General features: G+C 47.8%; 1 protein-coding gene across 1 annotated transcript in view; it reads left to right on the top strand.

Annotated features, from left to right (window-relative positions):
• The first annotated feature begins 4,274 nt into the window (after positions 1-4,274).
• Positions 4,275-22,538, top strand: part of shisa10.1 (shisa family member 10, tandem duplicate 1) — a 107,176-nt gene continuing 88,912 nt past the window's right edge. The window contains exon 1 of the mRNA XM_038812645.1: positions 4,275-4,599. Within this exon, the coding sequence (XP_038668573.1) occupies positions 4,536-4,599 (64 nt within the window). The 5' untranslated portion in view covers positions 4,275-4,535. The remainder of the gene's footprint in view (positions 4,600-22,538) is intronic.

The raw sequence follows: 22,538 nt of genomic DNA, 5'->3' as shown, positions 1-22,538 counted from the left end.
TACATCCCTATCCCTTTTCCTACCTATGTCGTTGGTACCTATGTGGACCACGACTTGGGGCTGCTCCCCCTCCCCCTTAAGGATCCCGAAATATCTGTAAGGAATTGGAAAGGGAGATTCCAAAAATCAGTTAAGGCTTCCACACCAGGACCCTCAAATCCCCCCAAGCCTATCCCACCTTTACGTGTCCCACCTTTTCTCAAAGTTCCATCCACCAAGCCAGTTGTGCTGGAAAACCTCGCTCTGCACATTCACCCCGGCCACATCAGGAGCCCCGAGATCCCAGCCCCTAGCCGAGAACATTAGGGAGACCGTGCTCAGGTGCCCTCCCCTGATCCACACATTCACCCTTTAGTCGCGAGGATGTCTCCAGCCTTAAGGCCCAGCTCTTGAGTGTTTGATTGTTGGCTGCTGCCGCTATGTTGCTGCTGCTTCTGGAGTTCAGGCAAACTGTTCAGGTTTCGAGGTTTAATTGAAATGTGATGCAATAATCATCATCTGAGACATGGCACATGTACCCCGCGAGAAGTCACTTGAGAATATTTTGTTTATCAAATGGTCAACAGCAACAAAGATTTGAAAATCAACTACGTAACATTCCACGTATCACACTAATCATTAAACAACAAGGAAACATCACCGCTCCATATTGGTGCCAAAACAAAGCTATATCAGCTCTTTTTCATTTGGATCAATGTCATGCACCAGATCCCACAGCTTCATCTTGCTTCAAACCGGATTGCCTTCTGGACTCATTCATCCCGCTGCCCCTTAGCCCGGTGTTCCAGGACCCAGGTATCTTAGAAAAGAATTGTCCTTCTTTCAGGCTACAGAAAAAGTAGGAAACAGCAACATCAGCCTCCGGGCACCCGCAGCTACAAGCAGGAGCAAGCAGCAAACACAACCCCTGGCTGTGAAGTACTCTCACAACTAACAAGGCCAATTCTTCATTAGCAATAGCCGTTCCTGACACTATTTTGGAAGTGCTCTGCTATAAAATCTTGGATAATGGATTCTAGAATTTTCCCTACTACTGACGTCAGACTTACTGGTCCATAATTCCGTTTTCTCTCCACCTCCCTTTTTAAATAGTGGAGTTACATTCGGTACCCTCCAATCTGCAGAAACTGTTCCAGAGTCTATAAAATCTTGGAAGATGACCACCAATCCATTCACTATTTCCAGAGCCACTTCCTTAAGTACTCTGCGATGTAGATTATCAGACCCCAAGGATTTATCGGCCTTCAATCCCATCAATTTTCCCAACATTATTTCTCTACTAACATTGATCTCCTTCAGTTCCTCCCTCTCACTAAACTCTGCGTCCCTCAGAATTTCTGTTTCCTGATTTGTATCCCAGCTTCCAGCCACCAGCCCAGGAGCGACCCCCAACCTGGGAAGCTTCAGCCCCCGACCAGGCCCAGTCCCCCTGAAGGGTCCTGCTCCGGGCACTGGGGGAGCAGCTCTAGTGTCATTGAGCTGCAGGCTGGAAAATGGAAATGGCTACTCACCTTCCCAATCCCTCTCAGCAGCATTGCACCAGCTTCACGTTTTTAAAAATGAGTACCAAATGACGCCCACGTGATTACTCGCTGGGGTGCCAGTTAATTCCTGGGAGGCCATTGCATTCAACTTCAATCTCGCTAATGAGATGGAAATGAATACAAATGAGGGTTAATGATCTGCTCACCATACTTGGGTGCGATCTGGAACTCGCCATCGGGAGTCAGCCAGTTAGATATCAAATTGATTCGCGTCTGGCGTCAATCTCGATTTTGCCGTTTTCCACCATTCAAATGGCGTGCTGATCTGTGCAACGCGCAATGCAATAGCACCAAAATCTTTATACTTGTGGAACTGCAAATTGTGTTGTTGGTGTTTGCATCAGAATAATTAACATCAAATGTTTCTGCCCCGAGGATGCAGGGAAGTGTAGCCACCTGGGGTGGCCACATCCCGATTACAAAATGGACACTTTGCAAAGAGTGCAGGGAAAATGGACAATGCTGAGAAAATAAGCAGGTGCAAGGTTTGTCTGTTGATTGGAGCTGTAGCTCCCAGACAAGACCGATACTGCAAAGCCATTAGCATACTAATGAGCCATCTCCGGGGACAAAAGAGAAACATTTAGGTAAACGATACTAAAGCAGACATCCTGGTGCCAGAGGAGACTAGAACAAAGCAGGCCAACGGCCACCTAGGACCCGTCCAGCAATCAGGGCACCCACCCCTTTATTGGAGGAAATCGATACCGATGATCAGGATACGGTCCAATTAATTGGGACCAAGTTCAAGGACCGTCCAAAAGCGCACAAAGCCCCCTTCGGGTATAAGAAGAAGCTCCCAAGAGAGAATCGCCCTTCTTGACCTTGGCTCTCAGTGACGAGAGGCCTGCCTAGCAGCTGCACCAGAACAAGTAAGTCCAAAGCCAACGCATGCTATGGGATAGACGCTCCTAGCTACTATTCTGTACCAGCTCGACCCCAGCAGCCTCAGAACCAGACTATGGCCATTGTTCCTTTGACTGAGTGGGCACCCGAAGCTAAGTATAGGCTTTAGTAGTAGTGATAGTTTAGTTGGTAGAGTTTGTGCATGAGTATAATTGACTGTGTGTGTAAATAAATGAGCATTGATTTTGAACTTACTAACTGGTGTATCGAGCCTTTGATCAGTATTCGGTTTTGAAGCTTGTGGCAGTATCGAAAGATACCTGGCGACTCTTGAGCAAACGTAATTAGAATTAAGGAAGGCAATCATATTAACCGTCATAAACAGAGCCAATTAAAGAGAGAACACAACGAGCAACAGAAGCAGCTGAAGATGGTTGACAATGCTCAATACCATTCGGAACTCCTCAGATACAGAAGCAGTCCATGCTCACACGCAGCAAGTCCTGGACAACATTCAGGCTCAGGTGGTAAGTGGTATGTAACATTCGTGCCAGACATCCATTAAGCAATGACCATCTCCAATAAGAGAGAATCTAACCATCTCTCCTTGACATTCAATGGCATTACCATGACTGAATTCCCTCACTATCAATATCCTGGGGACTGCTATTGACAAGAAGATTACCTGGGTTACCAATATAATTTCTGTGGCGAGGAGACCAGGTCAGAGCCTTGGAATTCTACAGCAAGTAATTTACCTCCTGACTTCTCAATGTCTGCAGGACAGAAATTGGAGTGTGGTGGATACTCTCTACTTGTCTGGATGAGCAGAGCTTCAACAACACTTAGGAGCTGAACACCCTCCAGGACAAAGCAGTCAGCTTGATCAGCACTCCATCCACCATTTTATATGTTTATTCCCTCCAACACTGATGTACAGGGACAGCATTGTGGATCCTCTACAAGATGCACCCTAGCAACTGCCTCAGTCCTGCAACCTCTACCACTTAGAAGGACAAGGGCAGCAGGTGCATGGGAACAGCACTGCCTGGAGCTTCCCCTCCAGATCAAACACGAACCTGACTTGGAACCGTATTGCCATTCCATCACTGTTGTAGAACTCAAAATCCTGGAACACCCTGTCCAACAGCACTGTGGGTGTACCTACACCAAATGGACTGCAGCTGCTTGGGCGGTTCAACGCCATTCCCCTGATGAACGACAACCATTGGGTCCTGACAACGAGTCTCAGATCCCAAGACCGAGAGGGATGCCTGACCGAACTGTCTGCCCTTCTTACGCAGCTTTACTCAAAGAACAAAGAACAAAGAAAATTACAGCATAGAAAATTTCAGCCCTCCAAGCCTGCGCCGACCATGCTGCCCACCTAAACTAAAATCTTCTGCACTTCTGGGGTCTGTATTCCTCTATTCCCATCCTATTCATGTATTTGTCAAGACGCTCCTTAAACGTCACGCGGCTGGATGTCCCTGGAGAGGAAGCATGCGGTGTCCACGGGCACACACGAGGATTTCCCTGCTCGGTGGGCACCACAGGGGTTGGACTGCTGTTTCAACCCCGGGTCTCACATTTTGATCTCATGTTCTTAAGTTTCCGTTCCTCTTTTTCCTATTTTTTTGCGCCATTTATCTTTTAGGAGTGGCCCCTCAGTTAATTTCTGTTCTTCTATTTAGTTGAGTGGGCCCTCAAAATCCAACATTCTCACACCCCAAGAACGAATACAACAAAAAAACAATTTGCAGAGTCAAGAGGTGATGCGATCTGCTTCATTGCGGCTGCCGGCGATCAGCGTCGATTTGCTGAGCAAAATGAGATTGCAATGCTGGCGGGTGAGCTGTGGGAGGCGGTGTGTGAACTTTGCAGATGTTTCTGGAGAAGCCCTTCAGGGATGACTCACGAAAGGCTCCTCTCATGACTGGAAGCGAGTTCACCAGCCGAAGCCTGTGGTTCTCTCAAGCTTGGTGGTTCCGCTCAGCCCTCTTTGTGTAGCTGGCAAAGGGCAGAGAGGTGCGTGCCCGTTCAGCGGTGATTTGGCGGCAGAGGTGTTGTGCGCTGGCTGGGTTTCGGCTGTGTGCCCTTTAAGGAGCTGGAACTGTGAGAAGTTGAAGGGGTTGATCTGACTAAATGGCGCCTACATGCCTGTTCACTGCCAGCGTCCTGTGGTGTTCACTGATATTTATACCTCTCGGTGAGTTTTTAATGTCTAAAACATCCGCTTGTGATTAATAATACTCCACGTCGCCTCGCAAACTCTTTATCAGCTTGTCAAGAGGCGGGGTAATGCGGGGTTTTATTTCCCTGCTTTTAAGATGTTTAACTTTCTCTTTTCTAGTTGACTCAATTAATGAATTGATTTCGTTTTTTTTTAACCTCATCACTTCCTCTCCTGAATCTGGGTCATGCTAGAACATTTATCTTTAAAAATAAATGTGGTTGCCAAAATAGCTCAGGAAATGTGCCGATTCTTACAGATCACGGGGGGGGGAGGCCTTCCGTCCACTCCAACTGGACTGAAATCTTAACCAGGCCACGGGAAATGTCTGCCCCCGTCCAGGATTGTCATGTGTTGTGATGGCCCCTGTAGCCAAATTGCCAACACGTTCATGCCCGGGCTCCCTGCGCAAATGTGACCACTTGGGCGAGGCTCTGAACCGCGACAGCTGCCTCTACTTTTCTACTTCTCCATCCGCAGGATGTATTTGTTGCAAAATCCTCAAATTGTTTGGAGATGATGTCCAAATAGCAATTTGGCCAGCCTGAGCTCCAAGCCAGGAATGGCCTTTGTCCAGAAGCCAAGTTAAACAGCTGCATGTTTCTATCAATGTGATGGGGTCACATGCATTAATGTGAACTGTGCTATAACACAGGTAGTATGCTGCTGACTCACCAGTGAAATCTCTTGGCTGTTTTAATTTCCTGGCTTTCAGTAAATTGTTGAGTTAGCATCCAGAGTCCCGAATGCCTGCTTTATTACCATGTGCTTTTCCTTTGTAACTAAAATAAATGTTTAATCGCGCTTTTTGATTTGTCCCAGTGTTGCTGAGTTAAATAAAATTAAATGAAAAATGAAAATCGCTTATTGTCAAGAGTAGGCTTCAATGAAGTTACTGTGAAAAGCCCCTAGTCGCAACATTCCGGCGCCTGTCCGGGGAGCATGTTCAACTCTGCAACTTTTGACGTTCTTGCTCTCAGTGTTGAGTCTCTGAGTTCTGTTTATCTCTTCCCACTTGGTAATATAGTTCTGTTCAATTCTGTCATGATTTTGCATTCAATAATGTGTCCAATGTAAATGTAAGGAAATAATATGCAGACTTTTTTGCCACATCAAAATCCTTTATATTCAGTGAGCGTCTTAATAGATAAATGGCATAAAAAATCCCCTATATAATCTTTATTATTGTCACAAGTAAGCTGACATTAACACTGCAATGAAATTACTGTGAAAATCCCCTAGTCGCCACACTCAGGTGCCTGTTGGGTACACAGAGGGGGAATTCAAAATGTCCAATTCATGTAACAGCACGTCTTTTGGGAGGAAACCGGAGCGCCCAGAGGAAACCCCCGCAGACATTGGGAGAGCGTGCAGACTCCGCACAGACAGTGACCCAAGCTGGGAATCAAAACTGGGACCGTGGCTCTGTGAAACAACAATGCTAACCTCTGTGCTGCCCCAAAATCCCCAATATATTCAGTAAATAACCAAGTTGGGTGGGCATTGCATGTGAAAAAAATCGCTTATTGTCAAAAATAGGCTTCAAATGAAGTTACTGTGAAAAGCCCCTAGTCACCACATTCCGGTGCCTGTTCAGGGAGGCTGGTACGGGAATTGAACTGTGCTTCTGGCCTGCCTTGGTCTGCTTCCAAAGCCAGCAATTTAGCCCTGTGCTAAACCAGCCCCTAACCAGCTTCCTGATCAGCAGTATGTAAACCAGGGGCTGGTTTAGCACACAGCTAAATTGCTGGTTTTGAAAGCAGACCAAGGCAGGCCAACGACACGGTTCAATTCCCGTACCAGCTTCCCCAAACAGGTGCTGGAATGTGGCGACTAGGGGCTTTTCACAGTAACTTCATTGAAGCCTACTCGTGACAATAAGCAATTTTCATTTAATGTGATCAGGAAAATAACATTTTTGCCTCTAGCGCCTGAAATTTTATATAATCTGTGCTCAAAATAATATTCACCCCCCCCAACCACCCCACCCCACCCGCTCAGTGCAAGATTTAACATGGAAAAAAACTACCCAAAGTTTGGCACAACTTTAAAAAAACTAATTCACGGGTTGTGGGCCTCTGCTGGCTAGGCCAGCATTCATTGCCCATTCCTGATTATCCTTGAGAAGGTGGCGGTGAGCTGCTATCTTGGTGCAGTGTGAAAATTAAGAAAAGCATTTCATTTTGGCAAAGTAGAGAGTGGTTTACTGTGTAGCTTGCCACACAATACCTGATTTTGCCCCTTGGGCATCTGTGGCTTCAGATGTCCAGACCCTTTGCTCTGAAATACCCACCATTAATCTCTCTACTGCTCCCTTGTTTAAACCTACCTCTTTGATCAAGCTGTTGGCTCCCTGCCCTAATATCACCTTTGGCTCAGTGTCCAGATGTTGCCTGATAGCCCTGCTGTAAAATGCCTTGGAATATTTTACTCTGTTAAAGGTGCTCGATAAACAAAGGCTGTTGTTAGTCCATGTGGACACTGGGGAATACGTTTGGAAATTGAATTTACTTCCGAGTACTGGCTTCCCTCAACTTTTTTTTAAAATTTAGAGTCGCCAATTCATTTTTTCCAATTAAGGGTCAATTTAGCGTGGCCAATCCACCTAGCCTGCACATCTTTGGGTTGTGGGGGCGAAACCCACGCAAACACGGGGAGAATGCACTGGCTTCCCTGAACTTGATCAGAAAAAAAACCCTATAGTTTTCAGAAGAAAAGGATATTATCTTGAAATGTTCCTCTAAATTGCCGAGGACACATCAACATTTGGAAATGTTTTGTTTCCTTGCTTTGCTCAGGTGAAGGAAATACAGCCTGAGTGAGTGAGACACAGCCAGAGTAGGAATTGAAACTTGGTATTTTGGGCAGTGTGGTAATTCGGCGCGGAGTGGGAGGAGGTGCTGTTTCCCTTTTTGTTATGTTTTGTTTCCTTCATTTGGCTTTGTAACTGGTAATCAGCAGGGAGAGTGCATATCAGTTATATAAATGTGGTCACACCCAAGGTGCAGGCAGAGAAATGGGTGACCACCAGAACGGGCAGGCAGTCAGTGCATGAATCCCCTGTGGTTGTCCCCCTCTCGAACAGGTATACCCCTTTGGATACTGTCGGGGGGATAGCCTTTCAGGGGAAAACAGCAGCAGCCAGAGCAGTGGCACCACGGCTGGCTCTGATGTTCAGCAGGGAGGGTCAAAATGCAGAAGAGCAATAGTCACAGGGGACTCTATAGTCAGGGGCACAGATAGGCATTTCTGTGGATGTGAAAGAGGCTCCAGGATGGTATGTTGCCTCCCTGGTGCCAGGGGGTCCAGGATGTCTCAGAACGGGTAGCAGCGATCCTGAAGGGGGAGAGCAAACAGGTAGAGGTCGTGCTACATATTGGTACTAACGACTTAGGCAGGAAGGGGGATGAGGTCCTGCAGCAGGAGTTCAGGGAGCTAGGCAGAAAGTTAAAAGACAGGACCTCAAGGGTTGTAATCTCGGGATTACTCCCTGTGTCATGTGCCAGTGAGGCTAGAAATAGGAAGATAGAGCAGCTAAACACGTGGCTAAACAGCTGGTGTAGGAGGGAGGGTTTCCGTTATCTGGACCACTGGGAGCTCTTCCGGGGCAGGTGCAACCTGTATAAGAAGGACTGGTTGCATCTAAAGAAGCATAAATATCCTGGCCGCGAGATTTGCTAGTGTCACACAGGAGGGTTTAAACTAGTATGGCAGGGGGATGGGCACCGGAGCAATAGGTCAGAAGGTGAAAAAATTGAGGGAGAACTCGGAAATAGGGCCACTATGGCTCTGAGGAAGAGCAGACAGGGTGATGACTGGTGGCCTGAAGTGCATATGTTTTAATGCAAGAAGTATAACAGGTAAGGCAGATGAACTTAGAGCTTGGATTAGTACTTGGAACTATGATGTTGTTGTATTTACAGAGACCTGGTTGAGGGAAGGACAGGATTGGCAGCTAAACAAGGCAAATTCCGCGATCCTTGGATAACGAGGGATATTGTAGGCCTCGTCAAAAAGAAAAAGGAAGCATTTGTCAGGGCTAGAAGGCTGGGAACAGACGAAGCCTGTGTGGAATATAAGGAAAGTAGGGAGAAACTTAAGCAAGGAGTCAGGAGAGCTAAAAGGAGTCACAAAAGGTCATTGGCAAATAGGGTTAAGGAAAATCCCAAAGCTTTTTACACGTACATAAAAAGCAAGAGGGTAGCCAGGGAAAGGGTTGGCCCACTGAAGGACAGGGGAGGGAATCTATGTGGAACCAGAGGAAATGGGTGAGGTACTAAATGAATACTTTGCATCAGTACTCACCAAAGAGAAGGAATTGGTGGATGTTGAGTCTGGAGTGGGGTGTGTAGATAGACTGGGTCACATTGAGATACAAAAAGACAAGGTGGTGGGCGTCTTGAAAAATATTAAGGTGGATAAGTCCCCAGGGCCTGATGGGATCTACCCCAGTATACTGAAGGACGCAAGAGAGGAAATTTCTGAGGCCTTGACAGAAATTTTGGGCAGCACGGCAGCATGGTGGTTAGCATCAATGCTTCACAGCTCCAGGGTCCCAGGTTCGTTTCCCGGCTGGGTCACTGTCTGTGCGGAGTCTGCACGTCCTCCCCGTGTGTGCGTGGGTTTCCTCCGGGTGCTCCGGTTTCCTCCCACAGTCCAAAGATGTGCGGGTTAGGTGGATTGGCCAGGCTAAATTGCCCTTAGTGTCCTAAAAAATAATGTTAATGGGGGTTGTTTGGTTACTGGTATAGGGTGGATACGTGGGCTTGAGTAGGGTGATCATTGCTAGGCACAACATTGAGGGCCGAAGGGCCTGTTCTGTGCTGTACTATTCTAAAAAAAAAAAAAAAATCTTTGGATCCCCACTGTCTTCAGGTGATGTCCCGGAGGACTGGAGAATAGCCAATGTTGTTCCTTTGTTTAAGAAGGGTAGCAAGGATAATCCAGGGAACTACAGGCTAGTGAGCCTTATGTCAGTGGTAGGGAAATTACTGGAGAGAATTCTTCGGGACAGAATCAACACCCATTTGGAAGCAAGGAGTCATATTAGTGAGAGGCAGCACGGTTTTGTGAAGGGGAGATTGTGTGTCTCTAACTTGATAGAGATTTTTGAGGAGGTCACAAAGATGATTGATGCAGGTAGGGCAGTGGATGTTGTCTATATGGACTTCAGTCAGGCCTTTGTCAAGGTCCCTCTTGGCAGACTGGTACAAAAGGTGAAGTCACACGGGATCAGAGGTGAGCTGGCAAGATGGATACAGAACTAGCTAGGTCATAGAAGGCAGAGAGTAGCAATGGAAGGGTGCTTTTCTGATTGGAGGGCTGTGACTAATGGTGTTCCGCAGGGATCAGTGCTGGGACCTTTGCTGTTTGTAGTGTATATATAAATGATTTGGAGGAAAATGTAACTGGTCTGATTAGTAAGTTTGCGGACGACACAAAGGTTGGTGGAATTGCGGATAGCGATGAGGACTGTCAGAGGATACAACAGGATTTAGATCGTTTGGAGACTTGGGCAGTGAGATGGCAGATGGAGTTTAATTCGGACAAATGTGTGGTGATGCATTTTGGAAGGTCTAATACAGGTAGGGAATATACAGTGAATGGTAGAGCCCTCAAGAGTATTGACAATCAGAGAGATCTTGGTGTACAGGTCCACAGGTCACTGAAAGGGCCAACACAGGTGGAGAAGGTAGTCAAGAAGGCATACGGCATGCTTGCCTTTGTTGGCCGGGGCATTGAGTATTGGCAAGTCATGTTGCAGCTGCATAGAACCTTAGTTAGGCCACACTTGGAGTATAGTGTTCAATTCTGGTCGCCACACTACCAGAAGGATGTGGAGGCTTTAGAGAGGGTGCAGAAGAGATTTACCAGGATGTTACCTGGTATGGAGGGCATTAGCTATGAGGAGAGGTTGAATAAACTTGGTTTGTTCTCAGTGAAACGAAGAAGGTTGAGGGGTGACCTGATAGAGGTCTACAAAATTATGAGGGGCATAGATACAGTGGATAGTCAGAGATTTTTTCCAGGGTAGAGGGGTCAATTACTAGGAGGCATAGGTTTAAGGTGCAAAGGCAAGGTTTAGAGGAGATGTACGAGGCAAACATTTTACACAGAGGGTAGTGGGTGCCTGGAACTCGCTGCCGGAGGAGTTGGTGGAAGCAGGGACGATAGTGACATTTAAGGGGCATCTTGACAAATACATGAATAGGATGGGAATAGAGGGATACAGACCCAGGAAGTGTAGAAGATTTTAGTTTAGACGGGCAGCATGGTCAGCGCAGGCTTGGAGGGTCGAAGGGCCTGTTCCTGTGCTGTACTTTTCTTCGTTCTTTATCTGTTCACACATCTTGCTTTTAAATAGTTCCCTTCACAGACTAAAACATCCCAATGTGCTTTGCAAGAGCAATTATCAAATGAAACTTGACACCGAGGCTCATAAGGAGATTATAGGACTGTTGACTAAAAGCTTGGTCAAAGGGAGAGATTTACTGACAAAGATCTTACAGGAAGATCTCAGGACTTGGAATTGAAACATTTCTCAGTTCATTTGTGCCGGGTTAGTCGGGGAGTTTCCTGCTGGCTCTGCTGGCGAGTTTCCCAGCTATTCAATTGGGGAGTTTCTTCCCAGTTTAACCCACACTTAGCACTGGGGAACTCGGAGATCAGGCTGCCATTTTGAAAGAATGCCTGATCTCTAAGTGAGCTTGTGGCTCTCCCACACCCCCTACCCATGGACACTATCACACACACCCCCAAGTGAGGACACCCTGGTATGGGATGTCTGGGGTTTCCCCCCTCTTCAGGCCTCCTCAAGTTCCCTTACAGTACCCCCTCCCTTCCAGGACCCTCACCTAACCTCCCAAAAGGCCCTGGGTATCTGTCCTGCACACCTCCACTCTTAAAACCTCCACCACCCTCCTTTCATGGGCATGGCCTCCCAGGCCCTTGGCAGTGCCACACTAGCACCTGCCAGCTTGGCAGTGCCACATTCCAGGGGGAGGGCTAGGGGGCCAATCTGGACTGACCCTGACCACCCAGGGGTCTCCGATGGTCTGGGAGACGGCCTGGGAGACCCCACGGGTGCTGTACCTCCTGGTCCTCGTTTGAGTGGACCAGTACTGAATGGTGCCTGGATGTGACCTCACTATCTGACTCTGATGACTCGCAGCACCTGGGTGAATCCCGCATGGCTGAAGACTGCTTGGAAGCCCACTAGAGGGCTGTCCTGGCATTCACCGACCAAACACCGCGTTAATGCAAGGGTGCAACGTGGCTGGTGGATCGCGCCCTTAGAATTTCTTTTAGCACTGGGGAGCTGCACTTGGGAGCTGAACTCCGAGATCGGGCTACTATTTTGAAAGGGTACCCCAATCTCTCAGTGAGCTTCTGGGTCCCCCACACCCCCTACCCGTGGGCAATATCACCCCCACCCACATGGGCATGACCTACTTCTGTGAGGTTCATTTTGTCATGCACTAAGTTTCGAATGACGCTTCGCGGTAACTGGGTAAATCTTGCAAGGTGCAGAGACTGCCAGGAAGCCCATGAGGGGGCTCTCCAAGGCTTCTCTGGTCTTGTGCTCTCACTCAAGTGCAACACAGCCAGAGAATCACATCCATAGTGTTCAACACTGGTCGCCACACTACCAGAAGGATGTGGAGGCTTTGGAGAGGGTACAGAAGAGGTTTACCAGGACGTTGCCTGGTATGGAGGGCATTAGCAATGAAGAGAGGTTGGATAAACTTGGTTTGTTCTCACATGAACAAAAATGGTTGAGGGCTGAACTGTTAGAATCTACAAAATCATGAGGGGTATGTGATGTACCATCAATTGGACGCGAGACATGATGAAGATCCAAACTGTGGCTTTAATCAGCTAGTTGTTAGCTCGGTGGTCGACTACAGAGAAAAGCCGACCGCTGGGAAACCTGGGTACTTATACCCCGCCTCGGATGCGGGGTCTACTTGCCTCTCGACCAATTGGTGAGCAGTCACATGACTAGTCCCAGCCAATCAGACGAGAGACACATGACCAGCCAGAGCCAATGGGAAACCAATGCTCTGCACCAATGGCAGTGCTCCCACTCATATCGCTACAGTATGGGCGGAGTGAATAGTTGGAAGCTGTTTACCAGGGTGGAAGAGTCAATTAATAGCAAACATAGGTTTAAGATGCGAGGGGCAAAGTTTTTTACACAGAGGGCAGTAACTCGCTGTCGGAGGAGTTGGTGGAAGCAGGTACCATCTTTGAAAGTGGCTGCAAAAGTGGACAAGGTAGTTAAGAAAGCATAGAGAATGCTTGCCTTCATTGGATGGGGGATTGAGTATAAAAACTGGCAAGTCATGCTGCAGTTGTATCGAACCTTGGTAAGGCTGCACATGGAATAATGCACCCAATTCTGGTCGCCACATTACCAGAATGATGTGGAGGCTTTGGAGAGGGTGCAGAGGAAGTTTACCAGGACGTTGCTTGGTTTGGAGACTGTTAGCTATGCGGAGAGGCTGAATAGACTCGGACTGTTTTCATTAGAACGACGAAGATTGAGGGGTGACCTGATAGAGATGTACAAGATTATGAAGGGCATGGATAGAGTAGATGGGCAGGCATTCTTCCCCAGGGTGGAGGTGTCAGTCACTAGGGGGCAAAGTTTTAAGGTCCGTGGGGCAATGTTTAGAGGAGATGTGCGAGGCAGGTTTTTTTTGCACAGAGTGTGGTGAGTACCTGCAATGCGTTGACAGGGGAGGTTGTGGAAGCAGATACGTTAACGGCGTTCAAAAGCATCTTGACAAGTACATGGATAGGATGGGTATAGAAGGATACGGCACTCGGAAGTGCTGAGCATTTTGGCCGAAGGTGGTATCATGACCGGTACAGGCTTGGAGGGCTGAAGGGCCAGTTTCTGTGCTGTACTTTTCTTTGTTCTCTGGGAGAGAAGTGGAAAGGTTTAGGACTGGAATTCCAGAGCTCAGGTCCTCGGCAAAAGACATGGCTGCCAATAATGGATAGAAGAAAATGAGGAATGTGCAAGAGGTCAGAATTATAAGACTGGATAGATTACAAAGGGTCGTAGGCCTGGTGCCAGTGACTGGGATGGATTTCTGGACAGATTGGAAAACAAGGGTAAGAATTTCAACAAAGTGGTATTGCTGGACTGGGAGAGCCAATGTAGGTGACTGAGCAAAGAGGTTAAGAATTGAATCAACTAAAGTTTGGAGGAAAACCATTGCTGGTTTACTGGTAACATAACGATGGTCTAAACCTGAGAGTCTGAGCAACCTTCTTGTTGATGCTGTTGCAGAAATTAATTTTGCCATTTTTGGGAGGTCATGAGCAAAATGAAACATGAGCAATCAACTATCAGAGGCACAGGTGGCGCAGTGGGTTAGCACTGCGGTTTCACGGCGCCGAGATCACAGGTTCGATCCCGGCTCTGGGTCACTGTCCGTGTGGAGTTCTGCACTATCTCCCTGTGTTTGCATGGGTTTCGCCCCCACAACCCAAAACAAAATATGCAAGCTAGGTGGATTGGCCACGCTAAATTGCCCCTTAATTGGAAAAAATGAATTGGGTGCTCTAAATTTAAAAAAAAAAACTAGCAGAGGCACCATTTTTCTGACTTAACATTGTGGGACTCCTAGAGCGGATGGGGGCTGAACTTTAATGCTCCAATCCATTTGTGGTTTCTTTTTCTATTCCTTCATGGGATCTTGGCATCACTGGCCTGCATTTATTGGCCATCCCTAATTGCCCTTGGTCAAAGAGCATTCAAGATTCAATTGTTTTTTTAAAATAAATTTTATTCAAATTTTCAACAAATTTTAACCAACAAAACAAAGAAAAACAGTAACCCCCCCCCCCCCAATATAAAAGCAATAAATTAACAAAAATAATGAGCATGAAACCATGAAACCACACACCCATCCCCCCATAGCGAACAAGTAACCCCCCCCCCCCCGGGTTGCTGCTGAAGTTGACCACCCCCTAATGCTCCGCCAGGAAGTCTAGAAACGGCTGCCACCGCCGGAAGAACCCTTGCACCGACCCCCTTAGGGCAAACTTGACCCTCTCCAGTTTGATGAACCCAGCCATGTCGCTGATCCAGGATTCCGCGCTTGGGGACTTTGCATCCTTCCACTGTAAAAGAATCCTGCGCGGGGCTACCAGGGACGCAAAGGCCAGAATACTGGCCTCTTTCGCCTCCTGCACTCCCGGCTCCGATGCCACCCCGAAAATTGCGAGCCCCCAGCCTGGCTCCACCCTGGAGCCAACCACCCTTGACAAGGTCCCCGCAACACCCCTCCAATGCTGGACACGCCCAGAACATGTGGGTGTGGTTTGCTGGGCTCCCTGAACACACGCCTACCACAGCTGTCCTCTCCCCCAAAGAACCGGCTCAGCCTGCAAGACTTAATTGTTGTCGGTCTGAAGTCACATGTAGGCCAGACCAGGTAAGGATGGCAGATTTCCTTCCCTAAAGGGCACTAGTGAACTAGATGTCTTTTAAAAATGAAATTCCAATTAAGGGGCAATTTAGCGTGGCCAATCCACCTACCCTGCACAACATGGGTTGTGGGGGTGAGACCCACACAGACATGGCGAGAATGTGCAAACTCCAAACGGACAGTGAACCTGGGCGGGGATCGAACCGGGTCCTCGGTGCCGTGAGGCAGCAGTGCTAACCACTGCGTGACCGTGCTGCCCCATCAGACGTATTTTTAAAACAATCGACAATGATTTCATGGTCATCATTAGGCCTTTTAAATTCCAGATTTAGTGATAATAGCACTAAGCCACCACATCTGTCAGCCCATCAGGAATCCGGAAGCTTTTTAATGGCTTGGAAGCTTTTAGTGCATTTTTAATACAGCCACGACACTAGCACCTGACCTCCATTTTATCTGACTACTTTGAGTGAACAGGCGAGATGGTGACAAGCAGAGGCAGTCTATTCCAGCTGAACAATTTTAAGTAAACTGTACAAGGATCAGAGTATTCCGACAGAGCAAGAAGGTACAGGAATTGAGCTACCATAGCTAGGCAGCATTGAGCCTCAGTGATGCGCCTCCCGACAGTGTGCAGCATTCTATGAAAACAAGGGGAAGAAGCCTGTTTCCAATCACAAACAGGGAAGCGGCTCAGGAGATCAGCAGCAGGAGCGCTGTCCCATAATCGTGAATATTATGTCGCAGGATGTTCACTGACTGAAACAGGCCTGGAAAGGTGAGTGACCTGGAACATTTAATTGTGTTCTGATGTGCATCTAACTTCTTCACCTTCCCTTCTCTTACACCTTACGCACCTGAAGAAAAACAGTAACCCCCCCCTCCCCAATATAAAAGCAATAAATTAACAAAAATAATGAGCATGAAACCACACACCCATCCCCATAGCGAACAAGTAACCCCCCCCCGGGTTGCTGCTGAAGTTGACCACCCCCTAATGCTCCGCCAGGAAGTCTAGAAACGGCTGCAAGAAACCTTACCTGAAGACCGTCCCTTTCTGTCGAGTCACACCTTCACATCCCTGAGCTGACCAACCACGGCTGACACTCGCTCTCTTCTTATTGTAATACCACACATGTCTCTCACAGTGACCCTCCAGATCATTCCACAGCTCATTGAATTGTTCCAAACAGGTACAGAAAATAATCATTGAGGATAGTGGAATCATGGCCATTATATCTGGAGAACTAGAATACAAGGGATAGGAGTCATGTGCCAATTATATAAAGCCCTGGTTAGACCACACCTGGGTACTGGGTGCAGTTTGGATACCACACCTGAGGAAAAATATATTGGCCTTGAAAGGAGTGCAGTTTAGGTTTATTGAATGATACCTGGTCTCCGAGGGTTAAACTATGAAGACACAGTACACAAACTAGACTGTGTTCCCTAGAATTTGGATGGTTAAGGGATGATTTGATTGATGTTTTCAAGTTATTAAGGGGAACAGATATGGTAGATAGCAGGGCCAAGAGAGATTTGTCTTCCCAGCAAGAACTGTACTGGGAGTGATATGCTGCTTTGTGCACAACTATATCAATGGTTAATAAATTTAAGTGCATTTATCTCCGATGTCCTCAATTCCTAAAATACACCATATAATAATAAAAAAATAGGTGGGAAGGCAAGTGGAGAGGCTGGCACTACGTATACAAAGGGATCTGGACAGGATAGGTGAGTGGGCGAAAACGTGGCCGATGGAATATAATGCAGGAAAATTTGAAGTTATGAACTTTGGTAGGAAGAATAAAGGAGCTGAATACTATTTAAATGGAGAAAGACTGCAGCACAGAGGGATTTGGAGGTCCTTGTGTGTAGATCACAAAAAGCTAGCATACAAGTTCAGCCGGTAATTTGGAAGGCAAATGGAATGGTGGACTTTCTTTCAAAGGGAATGGAGCATAAAATTCGGGAAGTGCTGCTAAAACTGTACACGACACCAGTTAGACCACACCTGCTATACTGTGAACAGTTTTGGTTCCCATATCCAAGGAAAGATATACAGGCATTGGAGGCTGTCCAAGAAGATTCACGAGGTTGATCCTGGGTAGGGAGGAATTTTCTTATGAGGCGAGATTAAGCAGTTTGGGATTGCATTCATTGGAGTATAGAAGAATGAGGAGCAATCTTATTGACATATATAAGATTCTCGAGGCTTGACAGGGTAGATGCTGAGAGGTTGTTTCCTTTTGTGGGATTGTCTAGGACCAGAGGGCATAATCTCAGAGTAAGGGGTCGCTGAGGTAGACAGAACTGGGGCTGGTTTAGCACAGTGGGATAAACAGCTGGGCTTGTAAAGCAGAACAAGGCCAGCAACACGGGTTCAATTCCTGTACCAGCCTCCCTGAACAGGCGCCAGAATGTGGCAACTAGGGGCTTTTCACTCTAACTTCATTTGAAACCTACTTATGACAATAAGCGATTTTCATTCATTTTGAATCAGTAACGGAATCGAGGGTTGTGGCAATGAGGGGGGAAAGTTTTTTAAGAATAAATTTGGAGTACCCAATTCATTTTTTCCATTTAAGGGGTAATTTAGCGTGGCCAATCTACCTACCCTGCATATCTTTGGATTTGGGGGCGAAACCCATGCAAACACGGGGAGAATGTGCAAACTCCACACGGACAGTGACCCAGAGTTGGGATCGAACCTGGGACCTCGGCGCCGTGAGGCAGCAGGGTGAACCACTGCACCACCATGTTGCCCTTGGAAAGTGGAGTTGAGCTTTATTATCAGATTAGCCATAACTCATTGAATGGCAGAGCAGACTAGATGGGCGGAATGGCCTACTTCTGCTCCTATGCCTTACGGTCTTATAACATTTCTTTCAAAGCTCTATTATCACATCCTGACCATTTTTGCCTGCCACCTGCCAAGTGGCTTTCTACTTTGTGAAAAATAGAATGGGTCAAACCTAAGCAGTACATGAAAAGTGATGGATTTTTGATCATGAGATTGCTTTGTGCTGGGGACTAGGGGGTATCCAATGTGTTCTGCATATTGTGTGCCAATTGGCTGCAGTGCCACAATTTAATTGAAGCATGCCTGAATTAAGTTATCTTGGACATTCTTGGCAGCTACTCTGTTGCTGCTGCTACCCTATGAAGACACAAAACTTTCAGCACCTTCCTCCTGTTGGAGTTCCAGGGCAGGATTCTCCCATTCGGCGGCAGAGTGTCCACGCCGTCGGAAATGCCGTCGCGTTTCACGTCAGCGTGAATGGGCCAATGGGAGTACCGATTCTGGCCCCTACAGGGGGCCAGTATGGCGCTGGAGCGGTTCAGGCAGCTCCAGCCCCCCAACCCGGCGCGAACTATGCACAGCGCCAACCCACGCATGCGCAGTGGCACCAGCGTCAGCGAGGACATGCGCAGTGGTGCCGGCGCCAACCTGCGCATGCGCGGTGGCCACCCTCAACGCGCCGGCCCCGACGCAACATGGCGCAGGGGTTCAGGGACTGGCGTGTAAGAAAATAGGTGCGGGTAGCGAGAGGCTGGCCTGCCCTGCCCTCCCCCGGGTCTGCCCCCCCCCCCCCCCCTCCCGACCCTGCACACAGAGTTCCTGTTCCTGCCAGCTGCGACCAGGTGTGGACTCTGCCATTCTGGAGCATCCTGTTGCACGTTTTACTTGAGTGTATTACTCGTTTATTGGAGTGTATTAACACGCCTCCGTTTAAAGGCCGTGTGCTTAACACTACTACAGCTCTGTGTATGTATTTTCAGCTCGGAGTCGCCAGGTGCCGTATTTAGACACCTCACAAGTATTTCAAGGTCAGGTTCAAAGTAATAAAACTATACACCGATTAGTAAGTTCAAACAATTGATATTTATTATACAAATATAATAAATATGCATGCATACGCTAAAGACTAATACTTATTTCTACTATTTAAACGACTAAATACTTATCTAAGTAGGAACCAGCAAGGTCAGGGGACAAGGCCTTTGTTCCTTTCCGGACTGCACCTTCTGTTCTCTAATAGTCGGCTAGAGTAGAGGTAATGCCGGGGTCACGTAGCGAGCGTCGTTTGGCACTTACTGAACGATGGCTGGTGCTCAACGGCCGGTGATGAAAGACAGGATCTGGAGGCTGGAGTCGGAGTCAGAACAGCAGTCCAAGCCGGAGCACAAAAACAGCTCTGGGCCGGAGTCAACAGCAAGCCGGAGCAACAACAGACAGAACTATGTGCGGGGTCTACCTTTATAGGTCCCCCAATGTCCGTGCCTCTTCGGGGCGGGCCTTTTCCTGCCATGTATCGATTGGGTCATTTCCCAATCGATATCTTACAAACCCCCCAATCTGAGGGTCTCTTCTCGATGGGTGGGGCGGTCTCTAGGGTCTTTTGTGATGGATACTTCTGGTGCCGTTTCGTCTGGGCGTCCACTCAAAGTATCCATTCAAACTCAAATGTTGCTATTGTGTGGGCCCAGATCTGGATCGCCTCATTACTATGCAAAGCGTTGTTGCCATTTACACCTTTGGTTGAGATCTTGCACCTGGCCATAAACTGGTTTTGTACGTGCAGAATGCTAATTAGCCTTCTGCAGACTGCTTGTCCTGCTAAGGCTGTTTTCTCCCTGCAGCCTTAGCAGTTCTCCATTTTGGTAGCCCAGTGTCCATCTTAGGTGGCTACAGTCCGCGTGGCCCCTCCGGGCCAGAGAACCGGAAGCCCGGCCGCGTAGAGCGACCCGCAACCGGCGCCGAGCCAAATACGCCGGCGCCAATGGCACCGATTCTCCGCACAGGGAGAATCGCGTACCGGTGTTCGGGCGGCATGGCGTGGTTGCGGGGAGTCTCCGGCCCGGCGCGGTGCTGGGAGAATCCCGCCCTCAATCCTTACTGGTGCTTAATGTTATGCAAGGTGCAGCAGACCATTATAGTTCTGGATTCCCTGCATAATATGAAAGGCCACCCCCCAGAAGCGCATCTTCAGGGCGAAACGGTGGCACAGTGGTTAGCACTGCTGCCAAACAGCTCCAGGGTTCCAGGTTTGATTCCCCGCTGGGTCACTGTCTGTGCGGAGTCTGCATGTTCTCCCCGTGTCTGCGTGGGTTTCCGCCGGGTGCTCCGGTTTCCTCCCACAGTCCAAAGATGTGCAGGTTCGGTGGATTGGCCGTGCTAAATTGTCCCTTAGTGGCTAAAGGTTAGGTGGAGTTATTGGGTTATGGGGATAAGGTGGAAGCGTGGGCTTAAGTAGGGTGCTCTTTCCAAGGGACAGTGCAGACTCGATGGGCTGAATAGCCTTCTGCACTGTAGAGATTCTATGATTTTGCATCCCAATGGTTTTCTCTCCTCACAACTGTGGTGGGTGGTCACGTAGCTTCTTGTTGTACCAAGTTGCACAGTTGTTGGCTCCCTGTACCTGTGCAAATCTAGCCAAAGTGACAAAACTGAGTGCACACTTGTTTTTCCCCAGATGAGGATTTCCTGGAGTTCTGCTTTAATTAAGTCATAGCTATTTTAAAATTGAGTAGGAAAACTAGTACCAATACAAAGTAGATTGTGGTCTTGAAATCTCTTGACGATGCCCAGTTTAAGAAGAATGCAATACTCTGATTGGTTGATTCGACCTCACAGCACCAGGGACCTGGGTTCGATTCCGACCTCGGATGACTGTGGTGTTTGCACATTCTTCCCGTATCTGGGTGGGTTTCCTCTGGGTGCTCTGGTTTCTTCCCACAGCAGGTTAGGTGGACTGGCCATGTTAAATTGCTCCAAGATGGGGTTACGGGGATTGGGTGGGGGATTGGGCCTGGGTAGGGCTCTCTTTTGGAGGCTCGGTGCTGACTCGATGGGTCAAATGGCCTCCTTCTACACTGTACGGTTTCTGTGATACCACAAATTTCCCAAAGGATCTTCCGCTGCTGCCTGCCATGGCAAACGGGGAGACCCGCTGTTGGTTTGCATCACACTAATGGGATGTAGATGAAGGCAGGACCACTCACGCCCGATTCTCAGCAGCATCAGCAAGAAAATACGCCGGTGCGAAACATGTCCAGAACAACATGGCATGCGGACATTGGGCCTCACATGGGGCTGCCTCGTGGAGTGCAAAATGGAGGCTGCCAGCAACCCTGGATCCCAGAATACCACAGCAGTGGGTGGGAGGAGCACCTACAGACGGACCTTCCAAATTCATTGTCTTGTTGGAAGTCCATCTTCCAGCCTCAGAATGTTCTTGTAGATCCACCTTCTTTCTTCAATATTGGGTCAGTGATATTGAGCGCCTCTTCAATATGGCATCTGGATAGAATGATGGGACTACGCACCATCAGGTTTGTCCCGCTATGGAATACGGTGCAAAACACCTGGTTGCATGATTAATGTGGCCGGGGCCGGAAGATTTGGCATGTTTTCCTGCCGACCTCTGCAGCGATTCCGACCCCGCCACTGAATCTAGCCCCCAAATAGGAGAATTCCAGCCGCATAATTCAGCACGGCAGCACCTCTGACCAATAGCTTCATTTGAGGCAAACACAGGTTAAAATGTGGTGATATGCATCACTGTAAATAAACAGGGGGTTAATGTAAATACACTTAGACTAGATAAACACTAGAGGGAGCACCAGATACATCATGACACTCAGGCATTCAATCAATAGGCCAGTAAGATAGGACACGACCAATGGGCAGCCAAGACACACCCAGAGGTGACACTACCACAAGGGTCTACCCATGTAAAAGGACAGAGCACGCATGCTCTTTCTCTTTCCAGTGGAGACACTTAGTGAGTACAGACAGGGTTGATTGAAACACATCACACCCACACGTGGATTGGAGCAGACTGGTTAGTTAGTCTGAGTAGCTATAGCAGGATTAACAGGAGAGTCGAATCCAAGTAGGAGAATCGTTAACAGTTTAATAAATGTGTTAAAGCTAGCTCCAAGTCTGAACCTTCCTTTGTCAGAGTGTACATCAAGGAAGCAGCTTATGCTACGTCAAGAGTGTAACAAAACATAGAAAAGGATGCGATACCTGCAAATCTCCTTTCCATGGTCAGCCTCATCATGAACCTGCAGACTGCCAGGATTATCCTATCATTTTTAAAGTTTCTACAAAATTTAGCAGCGGGCTTAATCAGGCCTATGGAAGTACTTATTTTAAAAATACAAACAACTTATAACCATACCTCTGAGAAAATTCCAGGATTTGGAGCATCAGAGGGGGCGGGGGGAGCGTTGGGGAGGGAGATCGACAACATAATTAGTAAGGTGAAGTATTCGCCACTCTGTCCTTCAGTGATTTTTTTTGTTCAGAAGAAATAGTTTAATGATTTTAAGATAACTTTTGGAAGGAGAAGCATATGCCTGGATTCTTGAATTATGGGCTTTATCAGAGCTGCTGTTTTTCAACTTGTACAATACAGGAAGTGGGTCTGCTCAAAGTTACTTCCTGCATTTTGGAAGCAA

This window comes from Scyliorhinus canicula, chromosome 11, assembly GCF_902713615.1.
Source record: "Scyliorhinus canicula chromosome 11, sScyCan1.1, whole genome shotgun sequence".
NCBI lineage: Eukaryota > Metazoa > Chordata > Chondrichthyes > Carcharhiniformes > Scyliorhinidae > Scyliorhinus > Scyliorhinus canicula.
This window is presented reverse-complemented; position numbering and strand designations above follow the sequence as displayed.